At 47.2% G+C, this 21,365-nt stretch overlaps 1 protein-coding gene across 7 annotated transcripts in view; it reads left to right on the forward strand.

Moving 5' to 3' along the window:
* LOC144773616 (transient receptor potential cation channel subfamily M member 2-like) overlaps positions 1 to 21,365 on the forward strand; it is a 4,189,411-nt gene that overhangs the window by 520,031 nt on the left and 3,648,015 nt on the right. For all 7 annotated transcript variants that reach the window (XR_013600029.1, XR_013600030.1, XM_078658762.1 and 4 more), the window contains exon 8: positions 9,235 to 9,296. Coding sequence is in view for 5 of the 7 variants with exons in the window: in XM_078658762.1 (XP_078514888.1) it covers positions 9,235 to 9,296 (62 nt within the window). In the remaining 2 variants the exon portion in view is untranslated. The remainder of the gene's footprint in view (positions 1 to 9,234; positions 9,297 to 21,365) is intronic.

Consider the following 21,365-nt stretch of genomic DNA (forward strand, 5'->3'; position numbering starts at 1 on the left):
GAGTGGGGACTGCTGTGGGACTCTATACACAAGGTGAGGAATCCACACGGCAGATGTATCTATCAGAAGAACAAGTTACTTACCTTCGATAACGCTTTTTCTGGTAGATACAATATCTGCCTGTGGATTCCTCACTGACCCACCCGCCTCCCCGTTGTCCACTCTTCTATACCAGAGTTTTCTGTAATGTATTTATTTTATTGTCAAGGAGTTGTTTATTTCAAATGTTTTATTGCATTTGCTTCACACTGTGTGTGTTACCTTGATATTTGTACTGCGTATACTGTGTATATGTCTATTGTCATTGGTCCGTCCGTGTGCCTCGAAGGCACGGAAAAAAGGGCGGAACTGATGTCATCACACATTCCACCCTTCTAGAGGGAGAAGACATGTTGTTCTCTTCCAGGGGATACTCATCAATAGTCATAAGCACTGAATAGTCCCGCCCACGTGCGGGACCCCGGAGCAATAGCCAATAATATGCATATATCTACCTATATATATAAATACATATAAATACGCATAAAATAACCATATATATATATAGATAATATGCATATACATATGCAGCCCAATATAACCATACTAGGCTAAAAAAACTGCCACAATTGCCTGTAAAATCTTTACATTTTCTAAATAAAGACATATAAAATACATTATATGACAATGCAAAGAAGAAAACACTGCCTTGGTTTTCTTTGAAACACACAACCTTTATTTTCAAAGGTAAAAACAGGCAGGATCATAGAGGCAGCTTTAGCCTAGATAGGCTGCATTGTAACAACAGAAAAATCTGGCGCCGTGCCTTTAAGACCTCTGTGAGCCTCCAGGCTCCCATCATGCACCACAGGTGACAGTTAGGTCAGTTCTTTTTTCCGGCTCCTTCTGTGAGGATCCTGGAGCATTGAGCTCGCCAGTTGGTGATATGTTTTTCACTTTCTTCTGGTATTTCTCTAATTTGTTCGTCTTCACTCGACGTCTTTAGTCATTATCTGACTAATCCAACAATTTGTTGCTGGCTTTTGGCTATTTTTCCAGTCATAATGCCGGCCTTATTTGTCAAGTGTCCGGCCTGTGGTAAAAAAATGGCCAAGACAGACCCTCATTCGGTCTGTGTAGCTTGTCTACCATCTTCTCACAAGCCAGAACTCTGCTACCACTGCAGCAAGCTGTCAAATAGGACTTTGAGAGAGAGAGAGAAGAGCAGGCTTCAGTCCCTACATGACAGAGGAGAAACTTTGAGTGGAAGAGAAGAATTTCATTCCAGGAAGCCTTCTTCTCAACACAAAGAGCGCAATGACAGAGGGGAGAAGAGAAAACATCGGTCTCCTTCAAATTCGAGGGACAGATCTTCTTCTAAGGTACCCGTGTGCTCAAAATCAGCATCGAAATCACCGTCGCGGCATACGTCGACGTCGAAACATCCCTCGCCGTCGAAGAAGAATTCGCCGTCGAAGCAAGGTGAGAAGCGACATGAGCGTAGGCGGTCCAGGTCTGGCTCTCCTACGACTGCAAGAGGGCGGGACTCGACGTCGTCTCATCGACGTCGACGGTTGCCATCGAGAGGCTTGAAACATCAGTCAAGGTCGCCGTCGAGAGGTGCAATGACGTCGACGTCGAACCGGGCAGTAGAGGTTTCGACGTCGAAGAGCCCCAGCCATGCGACGTCGAGGCACACGATGCCGAGAAAATCATCGCCGTCGAGGCGCATGATGTCAACGCCGAAGAGGCAATCGTCGTCGAAGAGGAGGTCACCGCCAAGGAGGTCGCGCCGAGGAGGTCGCCGCCGAGGAGAATGCCGCCGAGGAAGTCGCCGTCGAGGAAATCGCCGTTGGAAAAATCGACATCGAGGAGGCTGTCATCGACGTCTCCTGCAGCAAAGAGGCCTAGAACGGTGTCCAAACACCGGTCTAAGGTTTCTATTGTGTCTTCTGGGAGTTCCTCTTCCTCCCCTGGGCTGCGGATTGTACAAATCTCTCCAGAGCCCTCAAGAGCACCTTCACCTACAGGGGCTAATATCTCGCCACGATGGCTGGGGAAGATCAGAGACTGGAAGATAAGGAGGATTAACCTTCCAAGGTCTTATTCCAGGTCTCCTGTGTCGGTCAGACCTGCTTCAAGATCAAGATCACCTCTTGTACAGCTGGTGCACTCTCCTAGAAGACGTGAGCGTACTCCTCCTAGAAAGTCTCCATCGGAGAGGAGGCAAACTTCACCCTCTCCTAGGTCTTCGCGTCACCACTCTTCTAGAAGACGCGATGCTAGATCTTCGACAAGGTCTACAAATTCGAAGAGGAACTACTCGCCAACGTTGTCATCAACTCCTCCAAGTAGGATATCACCGATTGATGACGTGATTACTTTTAATGAAGTTCTCTGTCGTGGAGCAGCGAAATTTAATATCGAGATGCCTGTCTCTACTGCCAAGACAACGGTCATTTTCGAAACTTTGCATCAGAAATTATCATCAAGGCCTTTACTTCCTCTGGTTCCAGGTCTGTTAGAGCCTGCGGAGCACAAGTTCTTAACTCCTGCATCTTTGGGAGCGGTTCCTTCGTGGATCGCAAAGAAGTATAAGGCTCCGGACAATGATCCGTTATTTCTGAGGTCTGAGCCACAACCTGATTCGGTCATCGTCACGTAAGAATCAGACAGGAGCGGCATCATCCTCTGTGCCTCCTGATAAAGACAGCAAAGCTATGGACTCCGTAGGAAAGAAAATGTGTGCCGCCTCTGCTTCCTACATGAAGGTTGCCAGCATCTCCGCTTTACTGGGTCGCTATGACCGCGCACTATGGGATTCCTTGTCTCGGTTTGCAGAAAAACTTCCCAAAGAAGACCAGCATGATTTTCTTGAAATCCTTCATGAAGGTGGGCTAGTGGCTAACCAGGTGATTAGCGCAGCTGCAGATGCTTCCGACTTGTCTACACATGGCTATGCTCATGGGCTCTGTGCAAGACGCTTAGCTTGGCTAAGGCTTACGGGTCTTAAACCTGAAGCGCAACACCGAATTCTTCATCTGCCGTTTAATGGAAAATCTCTCTTTGGTTCTCATGCTGACGATGAGATGTCAAGAATGAAGACGGAGCTTGATACTGTGAGAGCTGTTGGTCTCGAAAAGAGAAAGGACTTTAAGAAAAAATACAGTCCTTACGATCGGAGAGAGAACCAGCAGAGGGTTCAAACTCCTCAATGGTCGTCACAGCAGAATCAGGGAAGATTTCAGTTCTCCCAGCGTCGTCCTGGTAGAGGAAGGGGTGGCATTTCCAGACAGTCTGCACCTGGAAACAAGCAGCAGCAACAAAAACAGTGAGTGTTTGCTAACTCTGAGCCCGTTACCCACTCCGGTGGGGGGAAGTGTTCGTTTTTGCCTGGAAGAGTGGAAAAACATCACAAACGACAAATGGGTGCTGAATATTGTACAAAATGGATATGCAATCAGATTCAAGTCTCCTCCACCTTCCATTCCTCCTCAAAAGACTGTGTTCCATCGACTTCATCTTTTGAAGCAGGAGGTCTCTGCATTAATCTTAAAGAAAGTCATTGAGGAGGTCCCGAGGGCACAGCGTCGGCAAGGCATTTACTCTCGATACTTTCTAGTTCCAAAGAAAGGTCCAAACAAGGAGTTCAGGCCCATACTAGATCTCAGGCGCCTCAATCAGTTCATTCGGCGAGAAAAGTTCAGAATGCTGGCGTTACATAAAATAATTCCACTTCTGCATCAAAGGGACTGGATGTGCTCCATAGATCGTCAAGATGCTTATTTTCACATCCCCATCGCCCCAAAGCATCAGAAATTTCCAAGGTTTTGCATACAAACCAGCCATTACCAATTCGCAGTCTTGCCCTTCGGGCTCAAGTCAGCTCCTCGCACCTTCTCAAAGTGCATGGTAGTCGTAGCGGCTTTCCTAAGGAAGAGGCATATTTTCGTCTATCCCTATCTAGACGATTGTCTGCTAAAGAGTGCGTCTCCGATTCTGCTTCAGCAACATCTCACGTTCTGCATACATCAGCTGCGGAGGCTGGGCCTGCACGTAAACTTCAAAAAGTCTATCCTCAACCCCACGCAGAGGATACACTATCTGGGCACACTGCTAGATTCAAAGGACGCAAAAGCGTATTCTTCGGAGGAGAGACTATCCTCCATTCTCCTCAAGTGTCACACCTTACTAAAGACTCCTCGACCAACGGCCAGACAGATCTCGTCTCTGCTAGGTTCCATGGTGTCTTGCATTTTCCTCGTTCCGAACGCCAGACTGCACCTGAGAACTCTGCAGCAGTCGCTGGAGGATCAGTGGTCCCAGTTTTCAAACCGTTGGGAAGACAAACTGTCACTACCTCTGTCTGTGCGGCTCTCCATTCGATGGTGGATGCAGCGGAGTCATCTGATAGTGGGAGTGCCTTTTCAAGAGGACATGCCCAGACGATCGCTGGTGTCAGATGCGTCCCTGCAGGGATGGGGCGCCCATCTGGGGTCCCTTCAAGTTCTAGGAGTGTGGTCAGAGAAAGAAAGGCTGTATCACATAAACATGCTGGAACTCAGAGCTGTCCATCTAGCTCTCAAGGCTTTCTTTCTCGCGCTAAAGACATCCTCTCTGCTTGTTCAGACGGACAATACAACAACGGTGTACTATCTGAACAAGCAGGGCGGAACGAGATCCAGACCTCTGTCGCTGGAAGCGCAAGCAATCTGGAAGTGGCTTCTGGCTCGGGGTATGAAAATTTCAGTTGTCCATCTGCCCGGTGTTCTCAACGTCCAAGCAGATGACCTAAGCAGACACTTCGCAGAAGCACACAACTGGGTCTTAAAAGACGAAGTGATAAGAGATCTCTTCCAGGCCTGGGGGTCACCAGAAATCGATCTCTTTGCAGATGCCGACAATGCAAAATGCCGCGTCTTCACGTCCAGGTACCCACAACGAGGGTCCAAGGGGAATCCTCTATGGATGGACTGGTCAGAGACATTACTCTACGCTTTTCCACCGATTCCACTCATTCCCTTAGTGATCAAGAAGCTGTAAAAGTCCAATACAGACATGATTCTGGTGGCTCGGGATTGGCCTCGCCAATTGTGGTACCCGGATCTCCTATATCTATCCACAGTACCGCACAGGAGGCTTCCTTGCTGTCCGGATCTGCTGACCAGAGAGAACGGCAGGGTATTCCATCCCAACCTGCCGTCCCTGAAGCTAGTAGTATGGTTCCTGAGTTCGTCCAGTATGGACATCTAGGCCTCTCGCAGGACTGTATGCACATTTTAAGAGAGGCAAGGAGAGCTTCTACAAGAAAGTCGTATGCTTTCAAGTGGAAGCGGTTTTTCATGTGGTGTGCTGCTGAAGGTCATGACCCGATTCGAGGTCAGGAACAGGTACTGTTACCATACTTACTTTCTTTGGTCAAAGCAGGCTTACAGTATTCCTCTATTAAGGTCCATCTGGCAGCAATAACAGCATATCGAAAGTCCCCTACCCAGGTTTCTTTCTTTCAAATGCCAGTTGTGAAGGATTTTCTGGAGGGTCTCAGGAAAGTGTATCCTCCCGTGAGGGCTCCCTCGCCTCCTTGGTAGCTTAATGTTGTTTTGTCCAAATTGATGGGTCCTCCATTCGAACCTATACATAAGGCCTCCCTTCAACATCTGTCGTGGAAGGTGTCCTTCCTTGTAGCTATCACTTCTGCGCGCAGGGTGAGCGAGATTCAGGCTTTTTGTGCTACAGAACCCTATCTCATTTTTCATGTGAATAGAGCGGTGCTTCGGACTCATCCAAGATTCCTTCCTAAGGTAGTCTCGGATTTTCACATTAACCAGTCAGTGACACTGCCTACGTTTTTTGCTAATCCGAGCACTCCAGCTGAGAAAGCTCTACACTCTTTGGATTTGAAAAGAGTTTTGAAGTTTTATCTTGATAAAACTAAGAGTGTTAGAAAGACTGATCATCTGTTTGTGAACTACGGTCCTCTGAATACGGGCTTGCCTGCTTCTAAGAGGTCCATTTCTAGATGGATTGTGTCATGCATTACGTTATCTTATCAGTTGGCACGGAAACAGCTCCCTGGCAAACCGAGAGCGCACTCCACTAGAGGAAAGGCTGCTACTATAGCAATGCTTAAAAATGTTCCTGTTCATGAAATTTGTAAGGCAGCTACGTGGCGTTCGGTTCACACCTTTGCTCGCCATTACTGCCTTGATTCTGATACTCAGGCGAATGCCCAAGATGGTCAGGCATCCCTGAGGAATTTGTTTGGGTAATATATATATATTAGTATGCTGTTTAGAGAGTCTGGTATTCGTCTGCAGGGTATGGGATGGGCTTGCTACTTTATTCAGTGCTTATGACTATTGATGAGTATCCCCTGGAAGAGAAGGATTAGTTACTTACCTGTAATCCTAGTTCTCTTCCAGCGGTATACTCATCAAAGTCATAAGCACACCCACCCGCCTCCCCGGGCGAATACCAGAGCTGTCTATTTTACATGTTACCCATGCAGTTATCACACTGTTATACGCCGTCCAAAAGAACTGACCTAACTGTCACCTGTGGTGCATGATGGGAGCCTGGAGGCTCACTGAGGTCTTAAAGGCACGGCGCCAGATTTTTCTGGTGTTTCAATGTAGCCTATCTAGGCTAAAGCTGCCTCTATGATCCTGCCTGTTTTTACCTTTGAAAATAAAGGTTGTGTGTTTCAAAGAAAACCAAGGCAGTGTTTTCCTCTTTGCATTGTCATATAATGTATTTTATATGTCTTTATTTAGCAAATGTAAAGATTTTACAGGCAATTGTGGCAGTTTTTTGAGCCTAGTATGGTTATATTGGGCTGCATATGTATATGCATATTATCTATATATATATGGTTATTTTATGCGTATTTATATGTATGTATATATATATATATATGTAGATATATGCATATTATTGGCTATTGCTCCGGGGTCCCGCACGTGGGCGGGACTATTCAGTGCTTATGACTTTGATTAGTATACCCCTGGAAGAGAACTAGGATTACAGGTAAGTAACTAATCCTTGCTGACTATCCCGGTTAAAGTTAACCAGAGCCCCAGCGTCACAAAATGGATGCTGCTGCCACAGACACAAGTCTGACCACCTGCTGCTGGGAGTTCTTCCAGCGAGGGAGGCGAGCACCACCCCAGACAGGATTTTGTGTATTGGGACAGGGAGGGCTGAATAGAATGAGACATGCCTGGGGAACACTAGGTGCTCCATGCATACCCCTGTTCAAACTGGTTGCTGGGGCACTATAGCCCCAGCTCTGGTGTGAAACTGCACAAAGGAAAGGGGGTGTAACCACCCCCCTTCCTGGTCCCACCCAAAGGAGGGACCTAGTGAGTAACCCAGACCCCTATAGTAGTATAAAGATAGGAGCTGACCCAGGAGACTTTAGATTTGATCCTAAACTGAAACTTGAAACGAAACTCTGGACCCTTTGACATTCAACCGACTTGAAGACTGAAGAATCTCCCTTGTGGCCAAGGAGTGTCCACCCTGGGAAACCAGGCACCATCCAGCAACTCAACGGCTTGCTTTGTCCCTGTTCCCGCCGGAACTCGAGTGCAGAGCCTGACAAGACCTCGACTCCAGGACTCCTCTGATCCCACTGCACGACTCCAGCACAGCTGAGCTCCATGGAAGGCGTCGGAATCCGTGGAACGAGGCAACTTGGAAAGTCTTCAACTTGCTAACAGCGCCTCTCCTGAGGCATCCTCGAAGATGTGCACTGGGGACTGAAACACCCCGACACCGAGCTCCACCTGCACCGAAGACCAGCCCTCCACACTCCACGAGATCTGCGTGGGGCCCTTCTGCTTGTGTTCTGCTCGACGCGTTGTCCGGTTGCTGGCCCGTTGGCTAGTAGCCCTCTGACGACGATCCTTGTGAAAAACCATCGCTTGTCTGGTTCCTCCAGACTGGCCCTCGCTACCCTGAAAAGGTGAAGTACCTCAGACCCTCCTGGTCTGCACCAGAAGCCTTTTGTGTATCCTGCGTGGGTTGCCTTTGCTTAGGCTTGTTGGCTCCAATCTTGAAGTCGACCCCTCCATCTGTGAGAACCTTCGTGGGACAGCTCCTCTCCAGCACCTGGTCATCCTCGACGCCTCCTGGTCCGCGTGGCTGCAACGACAAGCTTCACATCCGCACCTGATTGCTCCTCGACGACGTCCGGTTCCTCCCTGGTTCCACCCAGTCACTGGCTAGTGACCTAGACTCTGTCCCCTCTGCTTTCAGGTCCTCTTCATCCTAGATCCACCCTTGGATCCACCCGGACATCTTCCTCCTGGTCGCCTGCAGCATCTTTCTTCAAGGCTCCATTGAGAACAACGACGAAACCCGACACACTTTGACACCTATGCACCCGCAGCCCGTGGGTGAGGTAACGCGAGTACTTCGGTGCTCCAGTAGGGATTGACTTTCCATGGTGACAATTTAGGGCCTCTCATTCTTATTTTTTTACAACTCCCAAAATAAAAAAAAAGTCTAGATGGGGGGAGTGGTAGGAGCTTCTATCTGGGCAGCAAATTGGGGAATGCTTTAACCCTGTCTTTAAGATCCCAATCAAGCCTTATCCTTTTCAGGAAAACTTTAAAAACGTGGCTCTTTACTCTCACTGTCAAGAAAGTCCTCAGTTTCTCTTTGCTTTTCTTGAAGTTTACTTTGTGTCAAGACACCTCGGTATTTGTGCGCTCTAGAAAACTCTTATTAGCTTTCTGCCATTGGCAATTATTTTCCACAACAAATAATTGTCCCACATTTTAGCAGCCAATATCAGATTCCTCCGGCATGCTTCCTCCCATGCTGTCCGAACTCATCTAGTTGTTTTCTTGTATAGGCCCCTTAAGACATGCACCTCATTATTTTTTATGCAGCAATGAGTGTGTTTTGGCATCACAGCACGCTTTTGTGTACCAAGATTACTTTCAACCTTATGTGTCTTAGCTAATGCTTTCCTTGAAGTGGGTCTAGTCAAAATCAATTCCAAGGATGGGCCAGTTTGGAATATGTCTTGATAGAAACCTGTTGGAGGCTAGTGTATGTCATAATCTAATAGTTTGTTCCTTCTATTTCATGGGTAGCTCCGTGTTTCTTTCAGTATCAATGTGTTTTCTGGCATTGGGTCGGTTTCATACTGTAATGCGTTTTTTGTTGTGTGGGCAGATATTATTATTTTTTGTTGTATGATTGGCTTTTTGTTTCATACTGTAACAAATAGTTTTTCTGTTCTAGGGGCGGACACGAAGATCCCCATTGTGTGTGTGGTATTGGCGGGAGGTCCGGTCATCCTAAATGTAAGTATTGCTGGATGGGGGAAAGAGCACAACAAAGATTTCTGAAAACTGAATAGAAGGGAAGGGAGATTTGACCAGGGTATCAGCCCACTGTTAGCACTTTTAAGCAGGGGCATAGTCATTATCACATAGAGCGCAAGCATGCAAAGGGTTGAGAAACCTGATGCAAATGCTTAATAGAAGGATCAAGCTGCCATTGTCTGATTAGCAATTTATGATGTTTTTTTGTCAGCACTATTGAATGTACCACATTATGCATACACACATGATCAAGGTGCTATAACTGAATTATAAAAAGAGACATGTAGAATTTGCATTTGATGTTAACGTGCACAAACGAATGACAGTTAAAATATATGACAATTGTATTTATTTTGAAAACTTAAATATATTAAAATAAATAACATTAAATATATTAACTTATATATATATATTGCCACAGCCAGTTTCCCTCTCAATGAAAGTAAAACTAGGGCGCACTCCGGATATAAAACCAATCATCTTTATTTACAGGGTATCAGCATGACGCGTTTCAGCATGTTGCCTTCATCAGATGCACTCCCCTGCCAAGTGCCACTGCGATCTCATTTTCAAAAGTGATTTGGCTATCTAAAGTAGAAAAGTGCACACCTGTGTTTCGTTGGGGGAGGAGTCGCTTCCATAGTCCAGCACGTGAAACTGCAACTCCCAGAGTGCAGTAGCGATCCTCAACGTGCTGCAATATATATATATATGTATACAAATAAAAACAGTCTGTTCTCATCCAAATTGGAAATGTAATCAAATTAAATGGATAACTGTTGCTGGTTAGGAAATGCAAACATCTACACTCTTGCTTAAATTTAACAATCACAGTTTTCAATGAGTAGTTTTATACAGTTTTTGTTCACTGGTTAGTGGTCTCGAAAAAGGACCTCTAAAAGTCTGTGGTCATATGCAGATATCTCAATTACGTTTTCAGTCAGATGTATGTTTTCATCAATTTTTGCTCGATATATGCTCTTCCAGCACAAACCCGATAAGCAGTCATCTGCAATTGCCGGCCTCAACCAGGTTTTCACACTTCTCATTGTGCTGAAAGACCTTTCAACTGTACAAGTGGGCATTAGTAATGAGAGAGTAATGAGAATTGCTTGCTGGACTGATGGAAATAAATCTGTACGGTTTAGCATATCCAGAAATCCATTGTCAAACTGCTCATCCTTCGTTGACCAGATCTCAATCCATGTGACTGCTTCGGCTTCCAGCTTTTCAATGTAGTAAATGTCAATGATGTTTGTATTCTGACATTTGTATTGCTCAAGTGTTATTTTTGACATTTGTTTTAGGTAAAGTGAGAACAGGCTGAATTTTTTTTGTTTTCATTGACAAACTGGCTTTCTAATGATGAAAAGATAGAGGCCATGTATGGCACTTAGATTAGTGATAGTATTCTTCCTTAGAAGAGGAACCAAAATTAGACTGTCTGGGAACACAAAATTCAATGTTCAATTTTTCTGCCATTGTTTGAACATTTGAAAATATTTACTTGAATTGGTCTTCTGATTTGTGTCTGTAATCACGGAACACTGTCAGAAGGTCTTGCACTTGATTACACACCTTGAGGATATCAAGCTGAACAGCTTGGAGAGCCTGGCCTACAGATTCAAATCTTGATGAGTAATTTAAAATTATCGACAAGCAAAAGAGAAAGCTTACTGTACTTGAGGAACATTGCAATTGATATACATCCTGATGTGTCTTCAGTGATGTTGTATTGACCATTAAGCTTAATTGCTTAAACATTGCTTCGAAATTTGACTTACAAATTCTAATGTTCTTGTATTTTGCTGTCTATCGTGTTTCACTCAGCAATGGCACATTGGAAATAAGAGATCTTCTTTTTGAACTCTCACAGAAAAGCTTGATGATGACTTTCACTGTGCTAATAGAATTCCGTATATCAGGAAACAGCATTTAGGTCATTAACAACCAAATGAAGTTTATGTGCAGCACAGTGAGCAAAAGCAGCTTTACGATATTTTCTCTTTATTAGAGCTTGAACGCCACCTTACTTTCTTGCCATTGTAGAACATTTATCATATGTTTGGCCATGGGTTTTTTCTAAGTTTAATCCAAATTTAGAGCATGTATCCATAATCATATTTGCAATTTAGATAGCATCTATTTCTTTTAAGGTTTCAAATCCAAGGATTTATTCTCTAATGGCTGCTACATAGATACTTTTTTTTAAAGAAAGTTTTATTATATTAGTGGTTGTCCAGAATCACAGTAAAATCATAACAACAATTACACATTGAAGGTGATTATTCCAGACCTCCTCTTTCCCTTCCTGGGGCGTCAGCGCATCCCTTGCCTTGCGCGGGTCCCTCCGCGGCGCCGCCGGCAGCTCCAGCCCAGGCGCCGACTGGTTCGGCTCCAGACTTGGAGGATGTGGTGCTGTTGGGGTGCGGCCCCTCAGGGGTTCCTCCTTCAGACCACGGCGCCTCTGCCTCGCCGCAAACTCCAGCGGGAGTCCCTGTGGTGTTGCGGGAGGTCGCCGGGGCTCGGGTCGCATCCCCAAGCCCCGCTCAGCCCTCTGGACAGGCGGAGACCTTGTCCACGCTGAGCTGACGCCGCCACGGCACCGGCACCTGCTGGACCGGGTGGTGCCGAAGGGGTCTCCTCGTCCCGCTCTGGGTCGAGGCTGGGCGGGGACCCCTCGTCCCCTTCCAGGCCCGTCTCGCCCCTCAACACAGGGGGCTACCTCGTCGGAGGGCAAGTCGGAGTTTGAATCAGCCCTGTCGCCGCCGCATGGGTCATCGGGCCACCCCGTCACACCCTGGGCCGAGGCTGGTGGAGGGCTTTGTGTCACACCCCCGGTCCCTCTGGTTCCTCCACGCAGGCGGCTACCTCGGCAGAGGTCGAGCCGGCGTCGAGTCGGTGTCGTTCCGGCACCGCCCCTTGGCCACTTTGGCCCCGGCTCCACTCCGGTCCCGGGCTCGGTGTGGCTTGGAGGAGCCCTATCCCATGTCTTGGGACTTAACGTACCCTATGTGGGGTAGTGGTAGCTGTTATATAGCTTGCGCTTTGCTAGGGAGTTCTGGTTGCCTTCCGGTGCCTGTTCTCCGTGGCGTTTATGTATGTTGCTATTGCTTCTTGAAGTCATGTGCGCGGACCCTCATAGTGGTGTGTCCGGGCATTTCCTCACCTTTCTGCTCCTGTCCTGAGGGCTGGGATGAATCTGTGTTTCTCCCTTGTCAGGTGTCGACTGTCCGGTCTTCCTGGGGCCCGGGCTGTTCTTCTTGCTTCTGGCGGCTTATTACTGTCGGCACCTCTCTGGCTGGCCTGTTGCCTTCCATCTGGGGTGGGCTCACCTTCCTTTCCCTCTTTTCCTTGGGCTCTCTAGCCTTTTCTTCTTTCCTGTCCTGGCATTGGATGGAAGCTCTGTGGCCTTTTAGGGGAGTGGAGTGCTTCGGCCTCTCTGGCCTTGTCCTTGGTTCCTCGGTTGTGAGTGCACAGGCCTCTTCAGACTTCTTCCTTCTTCCTACATCCCTCTTGGGGTCGGTGGTATTCTGCTTGTAGGGGTTCCTCTTGCCTGGGAGGGACTAGGTTACTTACCTGGTCCGCAGGTCTGATCCCCAGTGGGAGCCTCTGTCATGTACAGGCTGGTGGGGTCCTTTCACAGACCCTCCTTCCCCGTGGGTATTGCTAGGGTATCTATTCTACGTGACGGAATCTGCGGCTAGTATTCTCTATCAGATGTACGAGTTACTTACCTTCTGTAACGATGTATCTGGTAGAGACGATTCTAGCCGCAGATTCCTTCACGGCCTGCCCTTCCTCCCCGTTCTGCGAGGACCCTTGGGGTGGTCTTCGGTACTCGCCTCCCGGTGTGGGGCTGTGTCTTGTTGCTGTTCCTTCCTCCTCTTTGGTTCATTGGAGTATGGGTTTACGGTACTCCTGTGCCCCTCTGCTCTGGCTGCTCCAGGTTGGGGGGTTTGCCTTCTATCTGCCCTCCCCTCCCTTCCTCATGCTGCTACGGGTCCTGGCCCCTCTGCTAACCTTTGAGTTGGGGTCATCTGGCCATGCCTTGCCCTTGTTCCTTGGGGGAAGGTTGCCCTCTGTGCTTGGGTTTCTTGGATGTTGTTGTTTCTGTCTGCCTTGGGACTGGCTCCCCTTCCTTGGTTCTGGATGGGGGTTGTAGGCCTGCTACATGTGTCATGACATTTTACGTATGTTCCTTGTCTCCGGAGGAAGGGAGGGAAGGCTGTCTACATACTGGCAGGGTGAGTGTTCAGGGCTCTGCTCTGTTCTTTCTTCTGCCCCAGACTTTGGATACTGCAGTGTTGCACTGCTCCTTATGGTGTCGCTTGTCTCCTTTTTTCTACTCTTTCGCACACTGTTCCCATGCTCCCACAGTTTTGTCTGGTGGCTCCAAGTTGCTGCGCGGAAAAGTTCTCTGAAGAAAACTGATGTAGGTGCGCCGGGGTGGGACTTGTGTGACCTCGCTGACGTCACGTACGCGGAGTCGCTTGATGCCACCCACCCCCGGTGCGCAGGGATGCTGCGGCAAAATGTTTCTGCATCCAGTCTCACACCTGGGGATAATTCTCCGTGAAGGAATCTGCGGCTAGAATCGTCTCTACCAGATACATCGTTACCGAAGGTAAGTAACTCGCACGTCAGTTGCAGGATATTACGATGCAGTTGGGCTTTCTGGGTGCAAGATGTGGACCTGCTCGCCACCTCTCACTGGTTGAGAGGCCAGTTGCACTCTGCAACCCCCCCTATTGGTGAATGCAGAGTTATTTCATCTGTTCTTGTTGGGAAGGGGTGTTTACAAACGGGGATTGCTTTGGCACTGTTGGGGATGCTGAAGTGGGTAGGGGGTTGGGTTTGGTGGGATGGGCTGGGTGGACTAGTGTAGTACTCATTTATGCTTTTGTTAACATGTTCATTGGTGGTAATGTCATTGGATATTTTTGGACTAATCGATGAACGGTATGAGTCGTGTGATTAACCTTTGAAGATCCAAGAACAGTGGATCATATTTGTTTAGGGGCAAAGAAAAACAATGGAGCCTCAATTGTGGCAAGACCACCCTCTTATTTCTATTTGCCACCACAGCCAGTTGACAATAGATGGAGCTGGATGAGGGGTTCTAATAATTTCAGGGGAGGGTGGGGGCACGAAATGCTTGGGGATCCAATTCAAAATATTTGGGGAGAGGGAGTAAATGATGGCTGGACTTCAATACAGCGAAGGGCTGGGAGAACACACTATGGTGACCGACAGCAACATACAGAATGGATGGGCCCACAATATGTTCCATTTATCATCCCCTGTTAAAATCGGTTCAGTGAGCTAGAGACCGTGGATTGACGCCCAGAACACAAAGAGGTTTTACAGCCCCCTCCATCTCCCATCACTCCTATTAAACCACTGGATAGTAGAGGAAACCAGGCACCCCTTGATATAAGCATAAGAAAGGAAACTGATAAAAGGGCAGTAAATGAAAAGGAAACCACTAACCTGACAAATATCTCATGGAGGGAGAATAAAAAATATAATAGAGTAGATACCAGGAATAATGGAAATCAAACCGCTATAGATGCTAACATCCCCAGAAACACTATACCTGTAAAACAGGGAAAGGAAACAGGAAATGTTGGCACAGTCCCAAATAAAGTTAGGTGCACTTTGATGTTTTGGAACGTGGCAGGTTTAAAATCGAAAACTACCTACCCCTCCTGGGAAACTGTCACAAATGGCCTGGATATCCTGGCCTTTCAAAAACTTGGGCTATAGATCCCATACATCTAAACGGCTATAAAACATTCTGTACACCGGCAGTAGGTGGTGACCATGGGAGAGCTAAGGGGGGCCTAACTACGTATCTCTCAAATTGTTTAATGTATGAGAAGGTACGCTTTTATTCTAAATGTAACTTTTACCATAAATTGGCAATAGTTATTAAAACAAGATCGCGCTTTGTCATTATACATTTTTATAATAATATCCCAGGTAATATGATTCGGGACGTTGTGAAAATGTTAGCTAATGACTTACAATGTGAAATAGACAGCCAGGAGAAGGAAGTAATGATTTTATGGGGGGGGATTTTAATTGTCCATCATGTAAAAAGGGCCAAAAAGGCATTTGTGGATTAATGCTAGAGCAGGACATTAATCTCACACATTTTAATCATACTCAAACTGGGGATTTACTGAATGAATTATTATTTGATTATGACCTGGGTTTTGTAAATGAAATGACCCACCAACCGACACCATTTGCGCCAACTTTTATTGGGAGGGGAGCATCTACAACTGTTGATTTTAGCCTCTGCTCAAACGGTTACGGTTATAGGATAGATAGTTTCAAAATCATGGATGCACCAATTAGCGACCATTTACCCCAAATACTTGAAATTGAGAATCCTTTTTTGGCACGACGAAACGATCAGACCTCAGTACAGGCTCGGCCAGATGTGGCGCTAGGGAGGCAAAACGGGTATACACTAAAGTGGAGCAAGGTGGTACCGGAAGAATTCCTAAAAAAGTTGGTAAATACTTGTGCCGACAGTTTTAAAATTTGCACTCACTATCAAAGAGAATCTGAAAGTAGCGCTAAGGAATGGGTCTAAGAATACTACAAGATGGTTTGATAGTACTTGCACCAAGGCCCTTACAGATCTTAAACATGCAATTCACCAGGTGCCCCGAAACACTGATCAAATAAGACATCTACGGAAATGTTATAATCGGGCATTGATAGATAGGAAGAATACCATTAAAAGGGTGGCATGGGAAGAACTATGTGCAGCCTCACAATCCAAAGATACATCTGCCTTCTGGAGGGTGGTAAATGCCCCCTTACCCTATGAAAAGACCAAAGCTCGCCTGGAAATCGCGATCAATGAGGATGAGTGGGTTGCACATTTTTCCACTCTCTACACGCCCATAGATGAAACTGTAGATACGAAACTAAACTTAACACATGAGAAAGGAGACGAGGCCCAAAAACTGGTGGTAACTTTACCCGAGGTCTTAAAGAGTCTGGAAGCCACAAAGGGAAGTAAGGCGGCTGGTCCAGATGGGATCCCGGCAGATTTGTATAAAGCCAACAGCGGGAATCAGGAGGTCACAGAACTGAGAGCAACCAGTGTTATACACTGCTTGGTCCTGGAAAATGCTCACCAAACGGGCAGGACTTCCATATATATATATATGTCCAGCGGATACCACTGGCCTCTCACCCAGACATCTCTGCAGCAAGGGAGACACCAGCCATGAACGAACTGGCGACTGTAGGTGTATCCCGACTGGGAGATCTTTACACACACGGATGATTCAAGTCTTTGCATGAATTACAGGGTTCCACAGATCGGGGCTCATGCTTGGTTTCACTTATGTTAGAGTGTGGCAAGCTATTAGAACTATTTATCCAGACTACCCGGCGGAAACTGTTGCCTTGCAAGCGTTGCAGATTATGCTGGGTGGGGAGGAACGAAAAGGCCTCATCACCAAATTATATAATGCCTCATTGCGTGTGCGGGAGATTGAAGAGCAACCTTCTTATTGTAGATGGCCACATGAGCTGGGATCTACACTTACTCCAGTATTGGAACTTTCATAGATTCACATGCCTGAATCATTCCCCGTCGTCGAGACGGGAGTCTCCGGTATACAAAAAAGCAATGCTTAGCAGTATAGCAAACAGAAAAGAGGCCTAGGCCCATTTCCCTTTTGCACCCCACAGCCTTTGTTATGTTAAAAAGGCTCAAACTTTTCCCTGAACCAATCAGAGCTCCTCACCCTCTAGAACACTCCTGAGAGAACCTTTTGCCCCTCAGATTTTCTACCACACGTTGTGCTAGGGAGTCTCCTTTGAGATCTGCTCAAACTCTTCAATTCTAACTTCTTTTGACTGGGATTTGAGGTTCTCTCATCTTCTACTTTCTTCTTGTAGGAATTCCTTATTCCTCTACCATGTCTGAGAAGGAGAAAAAGGGATTATTTAGAACTTGTGCCACCTGCTCTAAGAAAAGGCTTTACACAGACGACCCTCATAAGGACTGCATATACTGCCTCTATCCAGACCATAAGGCAGAAAATTGGAAGGTATGTCGAACCTTTTCAAATAAAACCTTGCGGGATCGTGAGGGAAGTCTGCTTCTTTGGCTCCAGAAGGTTAAAGCCAGAAAAGAAATCCTCTCAAGTGAGAGTGAGGAGGAATCTTGTTCGTCTAAGAGATCTAAAAAAAGAAGTAGATCTCCTCAGACGCATACCTCAGGGGAGAGACCTAAGAAGGCCCCAAAAAAGACCACCCAGGGTCTTCAGGGCACAGTTCCTCAAAATCTCCTTCAGGCAAGCCTAAGGGGAAGAAGGGTTCTGCTTCTGAGGTGAAACAAGGGAAAACTGCCTCAGAACCTCCTAAATCGCCTCCAAAGGTCAAGATTACCATTAGGAAAACTTCCTCTACACCAGTGGTTCCCAAACTTTTTACTCCTGAGGACCCCCATTGAGTCACTACTGGAAGCCGGGGACCCCCAAGCAATTTGTGAAATTTAAATGTCAAACTTTAAAACTGTAATTCTAAAAAAATAAACACACACATGTGCACATCAAACAAAGACTAGACTTGAATTACAAAAGATTTTAGTTTTTTTCTAATAAATATATATGCAAAAATCGAAAAATCGTGATGGGAAGGTTGGTGCTGCATCTCGCAACTAACTTTTCATCGTTTGGTTTTATTTCGCTGCTTGAGGCTCCTGCTCCTGCCAAGGCTGGACTGGAAACCTAAAGCGGCTCTCGGAACTTTCACACCAGTCCCTGTACAGTGCACACCAAGTGCAGCGAGTAAGCCTGACCACTACAAAGTGGGCTTTGGGGGGCTCTCCCCAAGAAAATATGGGGGGGAAATGGTTAATTTTACATCACATTTGTCATTATATATTGAATTGTATTAGCTTTTAAAGCATAGTAAATAATGACTTTACTATGCACAAGGATACAACATTCTTTTGGCAATCTTCAATGATTGACAATCTTCAATGATTCCCTCACTACTACCCTCCCAACACTGCCTCTCATCTCTCCATAGCCACACTGTCACATGTTTTTTAATTTATTTAGTAACACCTCTCATACCACTGCAGGGAGCAAGAGCACTTTACATCACACACATACAGAGCCAATGAATCATATATGTGTAATTCAGTGAAATGAAAATGTTAATTGGGCAAAGGGAACTACAAGGTGTAGGATTCACTTGTCATCCATACTGGTAGGCATTTTTTTAAGAGTGCTTGGTCTAGAGAAGCACAAACTCAGGATTCAGAAGATAACACAGGGATTAGCGTTGACTTCAATAATAATGATTTTGTTCTACCCACACAAACCTTTTTATTTGAAGTCTGTTTTTATTTCATCCCCTAGGTTGGGAGTACGCAAAAAAAGGTGACACATACACGGCGATAAGCCTACAACCCCACAGGGGCCGGCCGCGTCAGAGGAAAAGCAGTAAAATAACATGAGAATCGTGGATACTTCCTAACCTTATACACAGCGTTCCGCCTACAACCCAATAGGGCCGGCCGCGTCTGAAAATAAAGAAATCTTTCTTGCATGTCAAAAGGTCACTGCTAATAAAACCTGGCCTCTAGGGCCGAGTGCAGACCAAGAACTAGAACTAATACAACTACCGGACCAGAGCGGTCCGAATTACAACCAAGAGCCTAGAAGGAGGCAACAGAGCAGAAAAGGTAACAGAAGAGAAGAAAAGGAAAGAATCAGAGAAGAGGAAATAAAAGACCTAAAGGACAGCTAAGGGACCAGAGGGGTACGAGTCCTCGCAGGTCTCACCGATAACAGGAACACCAGCTGTGTGACACATTTCGGACCCCAGGGCTATTATACCACAGGCCTGCGTGAGGTAGGGGGAAGCACAGCGTCATCCACTAAATGAAACGCCCTAAGTTTAGGGGGCATGTTTTGCGCATGTTCTGTTTTGCACAAATAGGACACCAGAGGCTGCCATACCGCCTTGAAGCGTGTGTTGCGATACTGCAGTCTAGCTGAGAGTAATTCCATGGTAAGGACATGCCAGAGTCTCACAAACCACGCAGCAATGGGGGCGCCTCCGTCTTCTTCCAGTATAAAGCAATGAGTTGTCTGGCGGAGCCCAGCATTTGTAGCGCTATGGTCCAATCACTCCGGGTCAATGCTAACAAATTTGCAGGTTTGACTCCCAGCAATAGTGTACCAGCGGCATCAGGCAGAGGAAACCCCAGGACCCCCTTAATGTGACTCTGGACCTCCTTCCAGAAGACGGTTATCAAGGGGCAGGTCCACCAAATATGTAGGAAATCTCCAGGTGCAGCCTGGCATCTCCAGCAGTCAGGAGAAGAGGATGGGAACATTTTGGGCAAGCGTTGGGGCATTTAGTACCACTGGGTCATCATTTTATATGCGTTTTCTTGTTTCGGGATACTACGGTATACTTTAGGAATATCGCACCACAGACTAAGCCACTGCTCCGGTGTAATATCGGCTCCTAACATTGTGTGCCACCGCTGTTAATAGGTCTGCGAAGGCGGTACCTGAGGGTGCTGCAGGATCTGGTATATCTTGGAGATCAAGCCCTTCGTTTCAGTACAAGAACGGGCTAGTCTCTCGAACGGGGTAAAATCTCGGGTGGCCCCGGGATATGTTGCATCTGTCAGGGCCCAGTGTCGCAACTGGATATATTGCATCTCAGCTTCTGGCGGGAGGCGAAATTCCTCCCTGCAGTGAGCGAAAGACTTCAGGGTGCCTCCGTCAAAGAGGTCTGTAAGGACCCTGCAATCACCCTGAGTCCACCCACGAAAGGCTCTCGTACGGAAGGCCGGCGGAAACCACGGGTTCCCCTCAATAGGGGTGTGCGGGGATGGAAAAGTCGTAAGACCTCTACGCACCGCCACTCTGTCCCATATTTCCAAAACTGTTTTAGTGGGCATCGCCAAGTAGGCGCTCGGGAATCGCCCTGTCTTATGATTCCACGCCAAGTCCCAGATGGTGTGACCAGCTACCGCCCTATCCATGTGGAGCCACCCCTTTTCACTTTCTCTGGTGCCCCACTCAATCACGAAGCGTAAATGGGCGGCCCAGTAATAATCCACCAAGTTAGGACATGCCAGCCCTCCGCGGTCTTGCGGCGCCATAAGGAGTGCCTGGGAGAAGCGTGGTCGCTTCCCTCCCCAGATGAAGCTGGTTAGCTCTCTTTGCAAACTCCGAATATTATGTAAGGGGATGGGTGTAGGCAAACACTGGAACAAGTAGAGAAGTTTGGGCAGGATGAACATCTTTACCGCATTGAGTCTACCCAACCATAATTTCATCAACGATTTCCATCTCCGCAGGTCGTCAAGGACCGATCTGCGTCAATCCTTCCAATTGACTTGCGACCAATCATCTAATGAAGGAGTCAGGTGTAAGCCAAGGTATCGAATGTGGTGTTCCGTCCAGCGATACGGGCAGATCCGCTCCAGCGGGGGGACCTCGTGTTTGGGGATGGTAAGGTGAGTGCCCAGGACTTGCTATGATTAATTTTCAGGCCAGAAACACGCTCAAAGAGGCAGAGCGTAGAGTGGACCGCAGGTAAGGACTCTCGGGGTTTACTGAGGGTGAGAATGAGATCGTCCGCATAGAGCGCCACTTTATGGTCCTGTCCCCCCAGAGGGATGCCATGAATGTCCGGAGCACGACGGATCATATCCGCCAGAGGTTCAATCGCCAGGGCGAACAGTAAAGGCGAGAGCGGGCAGCCCTGCTTAGTCCCTCTCCCTATACTAAACGGTTCCGTTAGCTGTCCATTCACGCGGACCCTGGCCTTTGGCGCAACATAGGGTGCCATAATTCTACTGATCATCTTTGGGCCAAGTCCCATCCTGCAGAGGACCGCCCGGAGGAACGACCAGTCCACCCGGTCAAACGCTTTTTCGGCGTCCAATGAGAGGAGGCAGGCCGGGATCTGCCAGTGGTGCGCCTTCCCCAGCAGATGGGCCACCCTCCGCACGTTGTCAGCTCCCTGACGGCCGCGAAT

This window comes from Lissotriton helveticus, chromosome 8, assembly GCF_964261635.1.
Source record: "Lissotriton helveticus chromosome 8, aLisHel1.1, whole genome shotgun sequence".
Lineage (NCBI taxonomy): Eukaryota > Metazoa > Chordata > Amphibia > Caudata > Salamandridae > Lissotriton > Lissotriton helveticus.